The following is a 16,659-nucleotide window of genomic DNA, read 5'->3' on the forward strand; positions in this document are numbered from 1 at the left end:
GATCTTATATCTGTTTTCACTCTTGTATGCTTTTCATACAAGTTTCACACAAGACAGATACAAACTTTATAAGATTTATATATATCTTTTCCATATGGGGAAGGCTGGTGTAATGTGATCATACACAAATCTCGCCTCTGCCTTCTAGCTTTTTGAAATAGGATGTAAGCAAAGTGTGGATCTGACTTGAGATTGACAAGTCATTACCCAGTGAGCATACCCTAGTTAATACTCCTCTTAATAATTTACATAATGAACTACATCTTTCATTTACTTTGTCCCAAAAACTAGCGAATTAGTCTATTACATAATACCGAGGTCCCAAAGTAAGGGAGCTAAGGGCAATTTTCCTGTTTAGTTGTTGCAGACACGTGCCTGCTAACCATGTGATGTTAAATTTTCTGCCATTTTTGATGTGTGATAGTCCTGGTGACAGTGTAAGTTAGTGTGAGACCAGTCTGAAACCACTGGTTGTGAGAGGAAAAAATGTGCATTTCCTGAACGGATGTCAAAAACCTTGTTGGGATTGCTTTGGTTGCTTGCAGATTGCCAAGGTTGCCCATAGATTATTTGGAGGACACCAACTTCTCTGCAGACACTCGGCTACTCTTCAGGTGGTAGTGAAACTACACAAGCAAAAAATGGAGCCCGTCAAGTTTTGCTACAAAGTGTATGCAGACGAGTTGGTATCTTCCGTGCAAACTACAGATGACTTTGGCAATATACTAGAAATGAAAGCAATCGCAAGAACATTGTCATTGCGCCAGTCTTTGAGACTGATTTCTCCTAGCTACAACCAGGAACCCCTTGCCAACCAGTCTGGAAATGCACATGTTTTTAGGACGGATAAGTTTTGAGAAAGGTGACGTTACACAGCAAACCTCTGCAGACTTGTATAACCAAAAGTGTTTTTTTCAAGGAAAAGAGTCATCCCCCTACTGGTCATAAAATAGTTTCCTCTTTTGAGAGCTGGAAGCTAGGTCCATCTTTTATACGGTGTGTTTCCAAATGTAGACGGAAATGGTCAAACGTGATTCTGCTTGTGTTTAAACAGAAATGGATGTTGGAAATATCTGCATCAGCTATTCCTGTAAGTCAAACGAAAGTGATCTTGTTGTAACTAACTCTAACACCCAGCGTGAACTGGCACAGCTGAACTGATGCGACTAAACACTGTGTGTGATTTTGTTGGTATTAAAAAAAAAAAGATTTCATACATATGTGCATGACTTGCCTTCACGCTGACTTCGTGCAGTGCTTGTTTTGGTTGTAGAGCTTCAGCAGTGTGTCCGTGTTTAATTTTTGATCTAAAAATATAACGAGGGCAACTCAACGCGCACAAATACACACTCTCAAGCTCGCATACCAGTGGAGGAATGGTGTTTAACATCTCCAGTAACACACATGATCTAAATCAGGACACCCCTGTGCAATTTGTAAACTTTGCCTTCGTGAGAGATTTTCCAGACCAGTAAAGTCAGTTAAAGTTGGTTAAAGGATTTAAAGGGTAAAAGATACACACAGCATGTCGGTATTCAATTTATGACCAATAACCAATGTAGTGACTGATTTTAATGTCTTTTTTCCATCTTTGGCCCTTTATTCCTGTCTGAAGTTTTGCCAATTCACATTGTAAATATAGCTAAATATAGCAACCTGTCATTTAAGGAGGACAACCTGTTCATTTATGTAATAGAACTGATTAATAGGCTGCAAATAAGAACCTTCTTTCAGACATGAGCTGCCCAACAATGCTGGTGTTATCACTGTATTCAAGGGATGGCATTCTGTCATTGTGATGAGTCACTTGCATTATTGATCTCCTCCCAGTTTCACTCAAATGTTCCCAGAACAGTAACAGAAAGAGTCAGTGTTTCCGAGTTTTTAGGTACTAAAACTCATGAGATCAGAGTTTCCTTTACAGCTGTTTTCTTCATAGTACCTTTGAGAATTTGAGAAGGCTACGACAAGTAATTATGGGAAGCCATCCAAGCAGTCTTTGGTAAACTTTAGAAAAAAAAGACTCAAACTTTTACCAAACTGCAGGTTATAAATCGCCCCTGAAGTGAGCTACAAGTGTGTGTGCAGCTCTCATGCTTTGGAGAAGCTTGCAAACAGATTGTGGCTTTCTAGTACAAGTATGTAATAAACTCAAAAGAAAACTTACATAAACAGCTGGAATCAACAAACAAGAAGTAGCTTTTCAGCTTTTTAAATGGGGAGTAAATTTTTCAATATGGGTGAAAGCCACTATGTGAAAGGTGTTTTGTGGTTTTGGAAAGTTTTGTGTGCGCCTCCGGCACGTTCACTAACCCTCAATATTTAATTATCTGGGGGCTTCAAGTTTTTAATACAGCCTTAGATAGAAAGTGTTTGGACATGTGGCACATAAATGGTCAGCATGAACAGATTTGCTTCTTGGCTTTAAAATGCATTACAAAAACTTGATGCTTTTCTTAATACCCAAGGGCCCTAAAGTTTGAAAACATTCTCCAGTGATTTTTCCAAAGTCAGATTCTGTTTACTGCCTAAATGTTACCTCAAATAAACCCTTCCACATCTATTACGGGCAGAAAATGCAAATTTGAAATTGAATTAATTTGGAGGTTCAAGAATCAGGCGTTGGCGTATCAGTGGGCCGATATTATTGGCCAGCATTATCTGTTTTTCTGGTCTTTCTGTACCAACATTTAAACTGGCTGATAAATGAACATTTAAAAAGTAAAGACTGGAGAAACACCCTTCAATTAATTTACATATTACAGAGCAATATCTGTTTATGTTTTGTAGCTGAATAAAAAAAGGGCTGATATATCAGAATACTGGCTTTTACAAAATGATAGGATAAAATCTGTGTCAGTATTGATCTTAAAAATCCATCAGGCTCGAGCCAGAACACTGACTGTCAGCATTGTGGATAATATAACACTTACAAAAAAAGACAGGAAGGTTGGAGGTAAAATGAAAAAGATAATGTTTTTAAAACAGTAGACTGTCCTTTTGAAAATTAACAGTGCAGTCCATAGAATTGAATGAATTGAATTTTTGAATTGAAATGTTTATTTCAGTCAACAACAACAACAACAACAGATTATAATTTTACATAAAAGTACTCAAACAGTAACCGAAAAAGGAATAGGCTGAAGCCTTATGGCTCATACTTATCCTATCCCTTACCCCCATAGAAATAATCAAATCCTTAACCAAGAAAATAAATAGCATTGATAAATAAGTTGTATAACAGTTTGAAAAGAAATCAATGATAAATCAAGAAATTAAATCAACACAAACCATTTTTAACAAACCAAATTTCTATAACCTTGTATAATACTATTTTTTAAAATCTTCCTGAAGAATGACAAAGAAAAACACATCTTCAGTTCATCATTAAGTCCATTCCATAATTTCACTCCCAAAACTGACACACATCTATACTTAACATTAGTTCTCACTTTAGGCATTTCAAACTTATAAGACCCCCTCAAATCATATTTTCCATCTCTTAGTTGAAACATACTTAAAATACAAATTGGAACATTCTTTTTAACCACACGATATATAATTTTTATATATAAGTTTTAGAATATATAATGTCCATGAATTTTAACATAGATGATCCTACAAAAAACTGGTTGGTGGACTCCCTATATCCAACTTTATTTATTATTCTAATAGCTCTTTTTTGCAATTTAAATATTGAATCCAAATATGTTTTCTATGTGTTCCCCCAAATTTCTGCACAGTAGGTCATATAAGGCAAACAAAGGGAAGTATACAATAAATAAAGGCAGTTTTTATTCAAAAAATCTCTTGTTTTATAAAGAATAGAAATAGACTTGGATAATTTCCGTTTCACATGTTCTATGTGCAAACAGGCATATCAGCAGAATACTTTGAAAAATAATGGGATAATGTAGAAAGAAAACATGTTCATGAAAATAACATGTTGAATTGCAACTACTGCAGATACACTGAGTATTGGTTTTGTTGACTAGAATCTAAAAAAGTGTGTATACAAGTGAAGAATTTGCATTATCCATGACAATGTACAACATCGGTTTGTTGCACAGATAAATACATGCCTGTATTTCCTTCGTGTCTCTCTATAGATGCTTCGGTGTCAGTGCCAGCCGGTATAATCTGCATTGCTTCATCCTTTGTTTTGATGTGGGTTGTGGCAGAAGTCACATTGTTAGAATCTTAAGCTAAATTTGGCGAAGGTTGCTTTTAGTCACCAAAGCTCACTCTGCCCATACTGCAGTCTAGAACCTCTGCATTATTATCAGCAAATTTTGCTGGACTTGGAATGGCTTTTCAATTTTCTACCAAGCTCCAGTTCTTTATAAGATATTTGCATAATATCTGATTCAGGAAAGACGTGGCAAAGTTACAACTTTCTGACATGCAAAGCAGCTGAATGAGTGAGGTCATTTGTGACTGACACCAAAGAATTTACATGGAGAGATAAAAAAGGGGGGGCAGACAGAGTCAGCAGTGCTTTGGAAATTAAAGAGACATACAATATGATATGTAAACAAACCAGTGCACGAATAGAAATCACAAGATCGAGAACTGGAAGTTAAGGAAAACAGAGTTTGTACATTCCACTCTATGTGTACATCCAGTTTCAGTGTTAGACGTCTAAGTCTAAGTCACACACCCACTTACTATTTCTGTCCTGCAGTGAGCTCTAGGTGTCTGTTCGGAAACTCACACACTCACACACACACACACACACTGGATAATCCCGGAGTGGGGTGGGTAGGCGGGAGAAAGCCGATCTGTTTGTGCGAGTGCCGGGCTGTGAAAGAAAGATAGACAGTGTGTGCAGGAGAGAGCGACAGAGAGCTAAAGGGAGGTTACAAGTCGAGGAAAAGTTAGTTCAGGGACGAAATCCTCCAAACTGGACTCGTGGCTGAATGAAGTGCTTTAAAGCAGGAGGTGAGTTTATGGCTAACTGAGGAGGGGGTTTCTGCTCATGCTGAAGCTGAAATGAGAAGGGTTCCCGGAGAATGGGTTGGAATGTGGCCAGATGGGGTCTGTAAAATGTTTGTGAATATGTGTGTGTGCAAGAAAGAGAGAGAAAGTTTAGGGGGAGGGGTGCTGTACCAGCAGGGGGTGAGGGGACACGAGAAGGAGGGGGGGGGGGGGGGGGGGGTGTCTCTGTTGCTTTGTGGTTGCTGGAATTCCTTCCTTTTCTTTCCCCTCATTTTTCCGCCTGCATGCACTTGCTCTCCTCCCCTCGCTTTTTTAACTCTGCAGTCACAGGTTCATCAGTAGGATAGGAACTACTGTACCTCTGAGGGGAATAGCATGCTCCTACCTGCTTTCTTGCGACACCTGTAACGTATGTTTCTAACCACTTCTTTGCAACATACTTGCAATGATGTCCTGGGGCTCGGCTGTAGAGAGAGCATTTTCTTCTTGTGGTCAGTTAAACCTGCTGAAAAACGTACCTTTATTTTGATATAAAAGTTAGTTTTGTAAGCCCTGATAGTGGAATTATTTGCTGTTTCCAAGCTTCACTTGTTACTGTTAACCATTTCTTTGTCCCCAGGAGACAGACACAAAAAGCTTTCAGTGACAGCAGGACTTTTGTTTGTGTTTGTTGAACCAAAACTGGACTGGAAAACAGCCTGTAGGCAGAAGCTGCATTGATCTGTCTAAAAGAGCCAGTGTGTGTGTGTGTGTGTGTGCGTTTGTGTTTTGGTCTGCATGAATGATAAAAAACAAGGCCAACTGACTGGGCAGCACACATTTGTGTTAAAGATCTAACTTGCTAAAAGAAACCCAGAAAGCAGTTATTGATTGAAGAGACTGCGACCTTAAAGTTTTGGCATTACCTGCTGTAGACGAGAGTAAAAATGTATGCAGAACCTTTTTTGTAAAGTTAACGCTCTCTGTGTTTTAAACCACCAGGTGACGATGCGATGACGGGGGACACGGACAAATATATGGCCCCCCAGGATCTGCGGGAACTGGGCGACGACTCACTCCCTCAGGACGGCTACATGGGCTTCAGCATTGGTGCACGATCTCAGAGGTAACATGCTATGACATGCCGCAATTTGCGTTTGTGCTGTGTCTGTTCCTAGCTTTTGTATGTTTTCTACATGTAGCATTGTAACATCAGTTGTTATGACATACATAACATTGCAGCCGCCATAAAGACTGTGAGAAATGTGGAGGTTTACAAAAATATAAAATTTCCATGGCTAAAAAAAAATTACCACGGTTGTAGTTTTGTTTTAGCATTTTCCCAGAAGCAGTATTTATAGATCCACGACTCTTATAGATCCAGGCATAGCTTCTGGGTTTAAAATGTGAAGACAACTATCTTAAACGTGCAATCTTGCTAAAGGCCAGCAAGGTGCAACTCTTCTGTTTGTAAAAAGATTAAGAAACTGACCTTAATTCTGACTTAAATTATGACCTCACTAAACCTTTTCATGATGATTTTATGGTCTCATCTGGAAGTTTAGGTCTATTAACTTGGTGATGGTGGCATTTAGAATAAAATAGATGATAAAGGGTGTAGCTATGTAGGCGATTTATTTAGACAACTCAGTGTGTCAGGCAGAATCACTTTTGGCTCTTATTTACAGCCTAATATCTGACATGGGAATAGACAAATAGTAGAGTATTTGCAAAAGAATGAAGGTTTAAAGACTAGTTAAAGGTGAAAATATCTTGTGAAGAAAGCGATTACCAACCTAACCGACTTAGCCCCTTCATTAACCCTTTATTGATTTAAACAGAGCTTCCTTGCAAGCAGTCAGGTGGCTGCAAGCTAGAGGTGGGAATCACCATACATCCCACGATACGATATTATCACAATACTTAACGCACGATACGATATTATTGCAATTTTTTAAAATATTTTGCGATATTCAGATTCTGTACATAAAGGTAAACTTTATCAATATTCATTTTATCTAATAACAAAGTCTCACACTCAGTCTTTCTCTCATTTCAGTTTTATTGTTGACAAACTAAACGGTTTGTATTACAGTCTAGTCCAACTTAACTGAACGCAACCATCTGGTACAATTATAATATAATATGAAAACTATGCAGCCCATTCAGCAACTGAAGAATTTGAAAGTAAATTAAAACCAAATATAATTTTACATGAAATAAAAAAGGTTTAAACTTAATTAAAATAAAACATGTCTTAAATTAAAATAAGTAAACTGTCATGTTTATTACTGCCAAAAACAAGTTAAACAGAGCTCTGAAGTCAGAGCACAAAAACTTTTTTTGTAACAAAATATCGATTTCTGCTGTCCCTGTATCGATACATTATTAGCAAACAAAATATCACAATACTACACAGTATCAATTTTTTCCCCCACCCCTACTGCAAGCTATCACTACATCACCAATCTTCTCATACCACATATTTTACAAAGATCTGCAGATAACGTGTGCTGCGGAACTTGTTCAGCCAAGACCTAAAAGAAAAAACATGGGCGTAGCACAGGTCAAATGGTTTTAAAATAAAACATCTAAAGTACAAAACAAGAAACTGCTCTTTCAAACGAGTTTATGGATTTTTATGGAAAAATAGTTGGGCACGTGCTTGTCTTCATTTGTGGTCATCTACACTTTTGTAGTGCAATTTATCTTTATTTAATGGGTCTTTTTCAGACACAGTTACTGCTTGACTGGATACTGCAGTGTTAATCAGAACAGGGTTCATGAACTACTTTGAACAGCACAAGAAATCTTGTGATACCTCATGATCTAAAAATACAGTTTGCACACAGAAAATGGATAAACTCACAGAGCTGCAGGTTTTTAAGTTGAAACGATCTTGTTTGTATGTCAGAAGATTTTTAATAATAGTGTAGCTTTCCATTATTCTGATCCCTACGTGTCACACACGCAAACACACCCAGAGGTTACAGTTTGCACCCTGCAGCTGCTGAACTTTATGCTTGTATGAAAATATTGACACTTGTGCAACTGGCTGAAGAGGGAGGGGTTATTGAATATCTGAAGCGTGACACACATGCACGCTGAGCCACAGGAAATTAGAAGCACGTTCGATTGCATGGCCTTGAGTGCTGGGTTAGATCAACACACACTGTTTGAGGGGTGATGTCTGTGCGTGCGTGTGTGTGTTTGACCAATCTAGCTTAGAGATAGTTTAACAAACTGGTTTCTCCTGCAGTAATTGGTTCAAATAACTTCCAGTGCAGTCCATCTAGAAGATAATACAGTTTAATAAAAATGTTATAAAAATAAAAAAGTTTTACAAGGTGCCTTCCAGGTTTTATTAACAGCAGAACATGAGTATCGTGCATAATTTATGATACTAGAGGTTGATGTAATACAAATTCTGATCCCCAATTTCAACATAGCAATCTTTTTTTGTTGGAAAGAATAGAATAAAATAGCCTTCTATTGTCATTTTACATGTACAATGAAAATAGTGGAAATTCGTTGTAAGAATAGATCAGATTTAAAGTCTTATTTTACAAACATGTGATTTGGTTCCATGGCCTGAAACATTATTACTATTATACTATTTGGTTTCAGTCTTTTTGTTCTCCCCCTTTTTTCTTATAGCTACAACAGATAAAACTCAAATAAAACTAAGTGCTTCATACCCGCAGAGCAACAAAAAGCAGGCAAACCATAGCTAACTGATGAGAATAGTGGCGCATTTAGCAGCTATCGAGGCACATGTTTCTCCTCAGAGATTAAGGGTCATTCAGATCTCAGAGCTGGAATACTCTAACACCTCCCTATTTGCAAGTCCTCCCTCATGCACAACGTTTCAGGCAGCTGGTTAGGCAGTCAGCCATTTGTCATCATTGTACCAACCTGCATCTGTGCTCTGGCTTCTCGTCTTTCTGTCCACTCCTCTGTTTGTTCATGATGTTTTATTCTCTCCTCATGTCCGTTTTTTAACGTTAGTCCGAAAGTCAGGTAAGACTCAAGGCATGACGAGGCCTCGCTATACCTCCCCCATCTCACCCCTTCCCCGCTCCCTTAAACCCCAGTTGCTATCAGTATCATGACTCTGTGGTTCAATGTAATGCATATCGACCATATTTGTTTAACACATTTGACTACTAACGCAATGATCTTGACCAGTTTTGTTAACCCTGTGGCACTGTGTGTTTGCTGTGGTTCACCTGTGTGATCTCTGTCTGATTTCTTACTTTCAGTTGAAAAGCGCTCAGCTGGCTATAGAGAATAGTGGTGTTTATTTTTATGTTTGACTGTATCTTGGTCTTTGTGGGTTTTCCACAAAGGTGGAGCTTTTGCATCATTTTGATTTCTCCATCGAGCTTCCAGGGACCTGAACTGATATCTGTAGGCAATGAGGATGCTATTGCCTTCATCAGTTTAGGCTCAAATAGTTTATCCCTGAATACTTTCAGAGAATATATACTGAATACTCAGTAATAAAGACATCAAATGTGATTTCATGTGGATAAGTAGTTACAAAATGTTATTGTGGAAGAAACAAATCCATGCCAAGTGACATTTTTGTGATCTCATAACATTGCAAGCATAGTCTGTAAAAGAAAAATCCTTTTGTTGTATCGAGGTCTGTCTAAAGCCAGCGTTCACGTCCATTTTTCCGACCTCAGTAAACACTTTCCTGCTGATTTTATGGGCTCAGCTGCTAGTTTCAAGCCTGCTGAATAACATATAAAATTATTATCATAGCACTATGACCGATATCAGAATGAGAGAAGGAGGATTATCTATCATCTAAAGATATATTAACACACTGTTAATCAATTCTGTCATAGTTAGATCTCCCCTTAAATCCCCTTCGCCCCTGGCTTATCAGGTCCAATTTTAAATCATCAACCTGGCGAAGGTGAAAAAAATGATTCTTGCAGATCTCTGGGAATTCACCTCTGTGGTTGATGTCACAGAGACACAGCTGAAAAAGCTGCTCACAAAAAAACAAACAAACCCAAATAAATAAATCCCTGCAAACAGGTTGAGTAGCACTTTATTACTATAGTAACTATAGTTGTTATAGATATTTTCCCTGATTTCCAAAGCTGTGACAGCATAAATTTGGTCAGTTGCAGTGATAGTCCCAGAGCAACATTAATGAGAAATTGCTAGAAGTAGAATTACTTGTAAAAGTATTCAAATTTTAAGTTGGAGCTGTACAAATGAATTTAATGTTATTTAGATTGTTGTTTGGACAGGACAAGTGAAACTCTTTCAGTACTGAATAGCTTCACAACACAAGTCTGACTTTAACTATAGGCTGTAACAGAAGTCAGATATCGTCTAGTCTTTTTTTAGATCATATCTTTGGCTTTTTGTAGAAAATCAAGACTGCTAATTATGCCCTCATTAAGATCATTAAACATTTTTGTTCTGCAGTTTCCTTTAGTTTAACTAGTATACAGTTTCATGCAATATACATTTATCTTGGCGATCGTGGCTCAAGAGTTGGCAGTTCGTCTTGTAACCGGAAGGTTGCCGGTTCGAGCCCCGGCTCGGACAGTCTCGGTCGTTGTGTCCTTGGGCAAGACACTTCACCCGCTGCCTACTGGTGATGGCCAGAGGGGCCGATGGCGCGATATGGCAGCCTCGCTTCTGTCAGTCTGCCCCAGGGCAGCTGTGGCTACAACTGTAGCTGCCTCCACCAGTGTGTGAGAGTGAATGAATAGTGGAATTGTAAAGAACTATATAAATGCAATCAATTGTTATTATTTCCCCAAAATTATTCCACCAATTTGAAATAAAACATTTTTTTCTTCTTCAGGAATAATATATGTTGAGGACATAACTTTTGATTCCTGGAGACACTAATCAGTTGAATGGAATGAATGGAAAAAGGACTCCCAGTTATAAATGTAAACTCTTTGGATAATTGTATGAAAAAATAAATCTGTTGCAGCCACATCTGCTCTTGGTTTCCACAGCCTTGTGATTTTAGCATTTAGAGTTGTGCTGTAGAGCACTTCCTGCCATTGATAATTAATTGGTTCACAATAGTTCACTTGCATAAAGCTAATGGCACTGATGTAATTGCTGTTGGGGTGTTGCAGGCAAACATTCGTCATGTCATTGCTCAGGAATGCTTTTTATTTGCCTCATAAAAGTTTGTCTCAAAGCTCCCATCACAAACAACATTACAGCCTGCACAAGCTGACAGATGTATTCAAAGACATGAGGAGTCAAAATAGTGCCAGCTAATTATCACCAAAGTTGTCATTAATACCAGCTCCCCTTTCCACCAGTGTCCATCGTGTAGCAACCTGCCTTCCTTTTACATGCTATCCTGCTTTACTCAGGCTTATGGTGCTTTGTTCTGTGTGCAGCATGGGATCAAAGTGAAGAGGCTAAAAATGCAGGAAGTGTAAGAACAGGTGTAGATGGAACATGTGTTTTCTTTCTTTTACTGTACACTGATCGCCCCAGAAGTGCAATCTCATCTGCATCTGAAATTTTTTATTTCAATTTTTAATCACTTCAGCGAAATTACACATCAGTCATTTCTCTCAACTTTTAATCTGTTTTCTTGTGGTTGTTGTTGTCTCTGGTGCCATACAGTCAGGTTCCTGGAAGCTGCATGCATTTAATGTGTTTGTGTTTGTTTTTTTTGTTTTGTTTTTTCTGTTCACTTTCTGTTCACCCCTTTACCCTCTGCCCCCCCTACCACCACCACCTCCCCCTCCTCCTCTTCCTCACCTCCCCTTTCCATCACTGTGACTGTTGTCTTGGTAATCTACTACGACAACCACACCAAGCCTTCGTTCCTTCAGTTCTGATAGGTCCAACATGCTGAACCGGAGCTCGTTTACACGGGACAGCATGATGATAGAGGAGATACTGGCGCCGAGTAAGGAGATGGTACGTACACTGACTGGACCTTCGGGTCTTAAAAGTGGACCTATTGTGCTTTTTCTTATTTCCTGTCATGTTACAATGTTTAATCTTTAACATAACCAGGGCCAACGTGTCAAATAATGAGGTCAGTGTATTTACAAATAATCCAGACTGCTCTAAACTCTCAGTTTCACACAGTCCCTAATATGGACATCACACATAAAAGTCACATCCAGCTGCTGTTCAAATCTTTTGTTTGCAAGGAGCAGCCAATCACAAGAAAGTTGGCTTAAAGGAGGGGTGATGGGCTCTGAATCAGCTAGTTTCAGATTTTAGATGAAGTGAGAGGCTGCTCATATAATAAGGATTATTATGAATTGCAAATCATGCAAAGCTACTGTAGTGAGAGCAAAAAATCAGTTTGAAGCTGCTCATGCTATGCTTTATACCTCTTGCTGGCTGCTCCCTTAGTTTAATTCTCTCAGCCGGTAATCCGCTGGTCATTAACTTTACAAGTGACACACTTCTGTCTCCAAATGTACCGAGGTGTCTTTGTGCTGTGCCAGAGGCTATGCAATACACCAATCCTCTTACACTTGAGTTGCCACTGACATAAAGACGATCAATCCAGTTACAATTTACTGAAAGAGGAAATGAGATTAGTGCTACCTGCTGCTATCTAAGAGGGATTATTGTGATGTCCCACTTACTTGAAAGATGCAAGAAAATAGCATTTAAGGTTAAGAAGAAGAAGAAGTTCAAGTAAAACTTGTTCATAGAATACCCCACGAGTTCAATGACAGCGTGGATAAAGATTATGCTTGCCTGTGAAGTGCCAGGTAAAGTCGTTCTTGCATAAGCCATGGCAAATGTGCATCTCTGTTTCTTAAAATGTAAAATTGGCACCAAACATGACTCATTGAACTACTTGGTTTGCTATCCACAAAAAAGCTGAAACATGCTGAAAACTGCTAAACAGTTTTTTCTTTGGGAATTACTTCAGCCAGAACATGGTACAAAATCTTTATATGTCAGCTAGCTATCTAGCTATCTTGTTGCTATTGCATAATTTAATTCTGCATCGAATCTGCGTAGAGCCTCTAATGTAGCTGACACAACAGGCCTACGCCTTTTCCATCATTTATAATATCAGTGGAGGTTATCTATCCTCCTCCAGTCGATTTAAAAATCCCACTGAACACCACTCAACCTCTTCAAACCTTTATTTTTTAGTTAATGCTTGACTGTAACACAACTGACCATTTTACTAGATTTACACAAAAAAACAGATAATTTTATTAGATAAAAAGAATTTGGACTTTTGTTTGAAACTCTGAGTGGTTCTTTTATATTTGATTGCTTTTGCAAGCTGAAGGGGCATTTAGACCCAGAAGTGGATAATATGGTTTAACTCTGAATTAAAAACTTTGCTCCTTTGCACAAAGAGTGGTCGAAAACTCTGTGGGGTCTATCTGCAAATTTCTGACACTGGGACATATGATTGTGTAACTGGAGAGTAAAGATGTACTAGTTATTGAATAATTGAATAACCACTTGTTTCCTCTAACGCTCCTCCAGATGCTTCGTAAGGAAAAGTCTTTCATTGTAGAGCAACACAATAAGGTAGATGTAGAAGTCATTAATAAACTCTTCGTGTCAGTGGGTTTCCACATGTTGGTATCATTTAGTTCTGTAAAGCATTGTTAACTTTTTTTTTTATATCACTTATTTCATCGGTTGGATTCAGTTGTTACCGTACTGCTTGTATTTACAGTGTTTTAGCAGAGTAGCCTGTTTTTACTTATCCATGTGCCTCGGATAAGTAAAACCAAACTTTGTGTCTTTGTCACTCCCCGTTTTTCTGTAGCAGTTTGGAGATGAATATAATACTCCAAGTATTTTGTCCTCATTAAATGTGAGCGAGTTTTCAGAAGTACTCTAAAATCTTAGCTTTAATTTTCTGTTTGAAGCATGGCCTTCAACTTGACACGTCATATTGGTGCACATCTGGAGTATAAATAGTGAATCTGAATCTTTCAAGAGCATCCTCAGACTGGTGACACAACAGGCCTGGTGTCAGTGCATCTGTCTGTCTGTAAACATTTTTAGTCGCTTGTTTTCTGCCATCTGATGTCTGTTTTTTTTCTTTTGATCCTTAATTTGGTGATTTTTCATTTGCATTTTACTCCGAGCTTCGTTTTGAATGTCATCAAGATGTTTTTGACAGCTTGTGTTCTAATGAAATCTAACATCTCCAGATTTGTATTTTTACGCTAAGCGACATCTGCTGCTGTCTTTCTCGTGAAGAAATTATTTTATGACTCATTCATAAATTTGCAAGAAATATCTACAAAACTAGTGATCCCCCTCTAACCTGTGACATTAAATAGGGAATACTGAAAAATCTGTAGCCTCCACACTATTAGCCTAGCATGTGCAAAAGCAAGTCTTTGCATTAAAAGGAGAAGTTAGCTGAGATTTTCACACACTGACTCTGTTGTCTTCTCCACAGCATTTGGCAGCGGCTAAGGACTTTGACAGCGACTCTCTGAGGAGGTACAGCTGGACTGCAGATGCACTGGACAATGTCAACCTAGTGTCCTCACCAATACACTCCGGGTAAGCATGTTTGAAAATGTGAATGGATAAGAACAGGAGGAAAGAGTGGGGGGAGTAAAAAGGGAAAATATCTGACTTAATCACAAAGATGGAGTGAAAAAGTGGAAGGAGAGGAAGGAAAACGGCTTACTAGTTTTATACCCTTTAGAGGAAAGGATGAAGTGACTGTCATCATCTCCTTCTGCTTATTGTGTGTTTTCTGTTTGTTCTTCTTGCTGAGTCTCATTTTCTTTCCCTCTGACAAGGCAGCTCATACATGCAGCATTTTCTCTTCACCCTTTTTAAGTCTTTAAAGCTAATACTTCGAGGATTTCTGTAATTTTTAAAAAAAAATCAAACATTAATAACAAACAGGTGTAGCTAGAAACTGCTGTTAAAAAGAAACTTTTAGTCACAACAAAGTAAAGCTGGAAAGTTGGCTCCTCCTCACCTTGATTTAAAGGTCACATAACTCATTGTCTCTCGCAGCAGCTGTAACAGGTAATCTTGACCTCTTGGTTAATTGCCCATTAAGGGACTCGTTTGAAAGTTACGTACACTGCCCGGCCAAAAAAAATTATAGTTGCATTAATTTTTTTATCAACACTTCGTCTTTTCAGTCAGACCACTGCGTAAAGCACATCCCAAGTTTCTAAGGTTAAGGCCTGGACTAAACCACTCTTTTATAATTTGTTATCTTAGAATATGCCATCAGAGAAGAAACAATACACTGTTTAAAAAATGTGGTCATTCAGTATATACAGGTATTCAGCTGACCTCATTTCTGGGGTATATAACATATATTAAACCAGATATCACCAACTAAAGCAACCCTAGATTATAACACAGCAAGCACAAGGCATGATGGGTATATCGCTTCATCAACTACTCCTGGTGCCTGAGGCCCCCATCACTCTGGAGCAGGGTAAACTGGACTCATCCTGTCCACAATTACCAAGTAGATTTATTTACAGAGTCCACTCTTTATACTCCTTATCAAACTGAAGCCTTTAATTCTGATTAGCCTCACTGATAAGACTACAGTTTGTTTGACTCTTCTGAAACATGTCTTACAATGTGTTTGCATGAGAAATGAGAAGCTACTCACTGCATCACTTAGAGATAATTAACCTGTTTCCAATCTAAACATATTATGGAAGACTCTTACGTATTTGCTTGGTTAAACGCAGGTGGTGAGTGTTTTTGGCCAGGCAGTGTATAGTGTCATCAGGCATTACTTTTTCTCTACTTGTCTTTAATGGATAAACTGTTAAGTTAGGATTGCTTAAATTCTATCTGTTACTTAAGTAAAGGAAGATAAAGCTATATTTTAAACAAAGTTTTATTTGACATGTTTGGTAATGGTGGAGATTTGCCTTTCAAGGGTAGATTTAGAGAAGAAGACTGGGGGGAAATGCAGCCGCTGCCAGCAGCTGGTTATCTTTAGATTATTGCAAAGATGGGAGAGCGGGAAACTGCTACACTGGCTCTGTCCAGTGGAAAATCCACCTACAGGCAGCTCTAAAGCTTGATTATCAACATGTTATATCACCTATGTTAAAGCCGTATAAAGACACAAATACAGTTCTTTTGCCTGTGTGATGTAATTGGCTGCTGGCTGTTTAACGAATAAAGAAGACAATCTCCTCCTTTTAATCTCCACAAAACAGCAATTAAGACTATTTCCCATTTCCCACAGTTTTCCCTCAAATTCTTCCTTTAAATCAGGGTTCATTAATGATCTTCTCAGCTGTATTTCCGATTACAAAGCTCTGTGGTTGACCTGTCACTCCTGCGTTGCTTTGTCGTCCATCCTGCAGTTTTTCCTCTCCGCTCCCGCAGTACGACAGCAGGTGATTGACTGTGATTGGTTGCCTTCTTTTTATCACCACCACTACCTTTTTTTAATTTAATTTAATTTCCCGATGACATTGCACCTTCCCTTTTATATTCACTCATAACATCTGTGTTTGCTGTTCTCACCCTGTGTTGTTACAGACTTGACGTAAAGTGTTTCGGACTGTTATCGCTGTATTTATTCCTTCCTGTTTGTTAGGAGAAAATCTTTGAGTTTCTAACTGATCTGAAAGAGTCTGTGTTGCCAGATCTGACCGAATGTGACTTTTAAATTTAATGTTGCTGACATATGCTTTAGCCGTGTGTTATGGTTTTTGCATTCTCCAGCAGCAAGCCTCTACTGTCTTGACAATCACAGGATTAGCTTTAAATAGTCAGTAAGAA

At 38.4% G+C, this 16,659-nt stretch overlaps 1 protein-coding gene across 29 annotated transcripts in view; it reads left to right on the forward strand.

The window, feature by feature from the left end:
* The window catches only part of LOC102779841 (ankyrin-3-like), a 184,301-nt gene that overhangs the window by 127,989 nt on the left and 39,653 nt on the right, over window positions 1-16,659 (forward strand). For 17 of the 29 annotated variants that reach the window (XM_087844839.1, XM_087844841.1, XM_087844845.1 and 14 more), the window contains 6 exons: window positions 1,055-1,090; window positions 5,920-6,043; window positions 11,742-11,844; window positions 13,399-13,443; window positions 14,333-14,439; window positions 16,239-16,271. In XM_087844839.1, the coding sequence (XP_087700965.1) occupies window positions 1,055-1,090; window positions 5,920-6,043; window positions 11,742-11,844; window positions 13,399-13,443; window positions 14,333-14,439; window positions 16,239-16,271 (448 nt within the window). Of the gene's footprint in view, window positions 1-1,054; window positions 1,091-4,737; window positions 4,942-5,239; window positions 5,430-5,919; window positions 6,044-8,925; window positions 8,938-11,741; window positions 11,845-13,398; window positions 13,444-14,332; window positions 14,440-16,238; window positions 16,272-16,659 lie in introns of those variants that run through there. The other 12 variants (XM_087844858.1, XM_087844830.1, XM_087844859.1 and 9 more) reach the window with 9 other exon arrangements.

Source organism: Neolamprologus brichardi, chromosome 8, assembly GCF_056152115.1.
Source record: "Neolamprologus brichardi isolate AB-2024 chromosome 8, ASM5615211v1, whole genome shotgun sequence".
NCBI lineage: Eukaryota > Metazoa > Chordata > Actinopteri > Cichliformes > Cichlidae > Neolamprologus > Neolamprologus brichardi.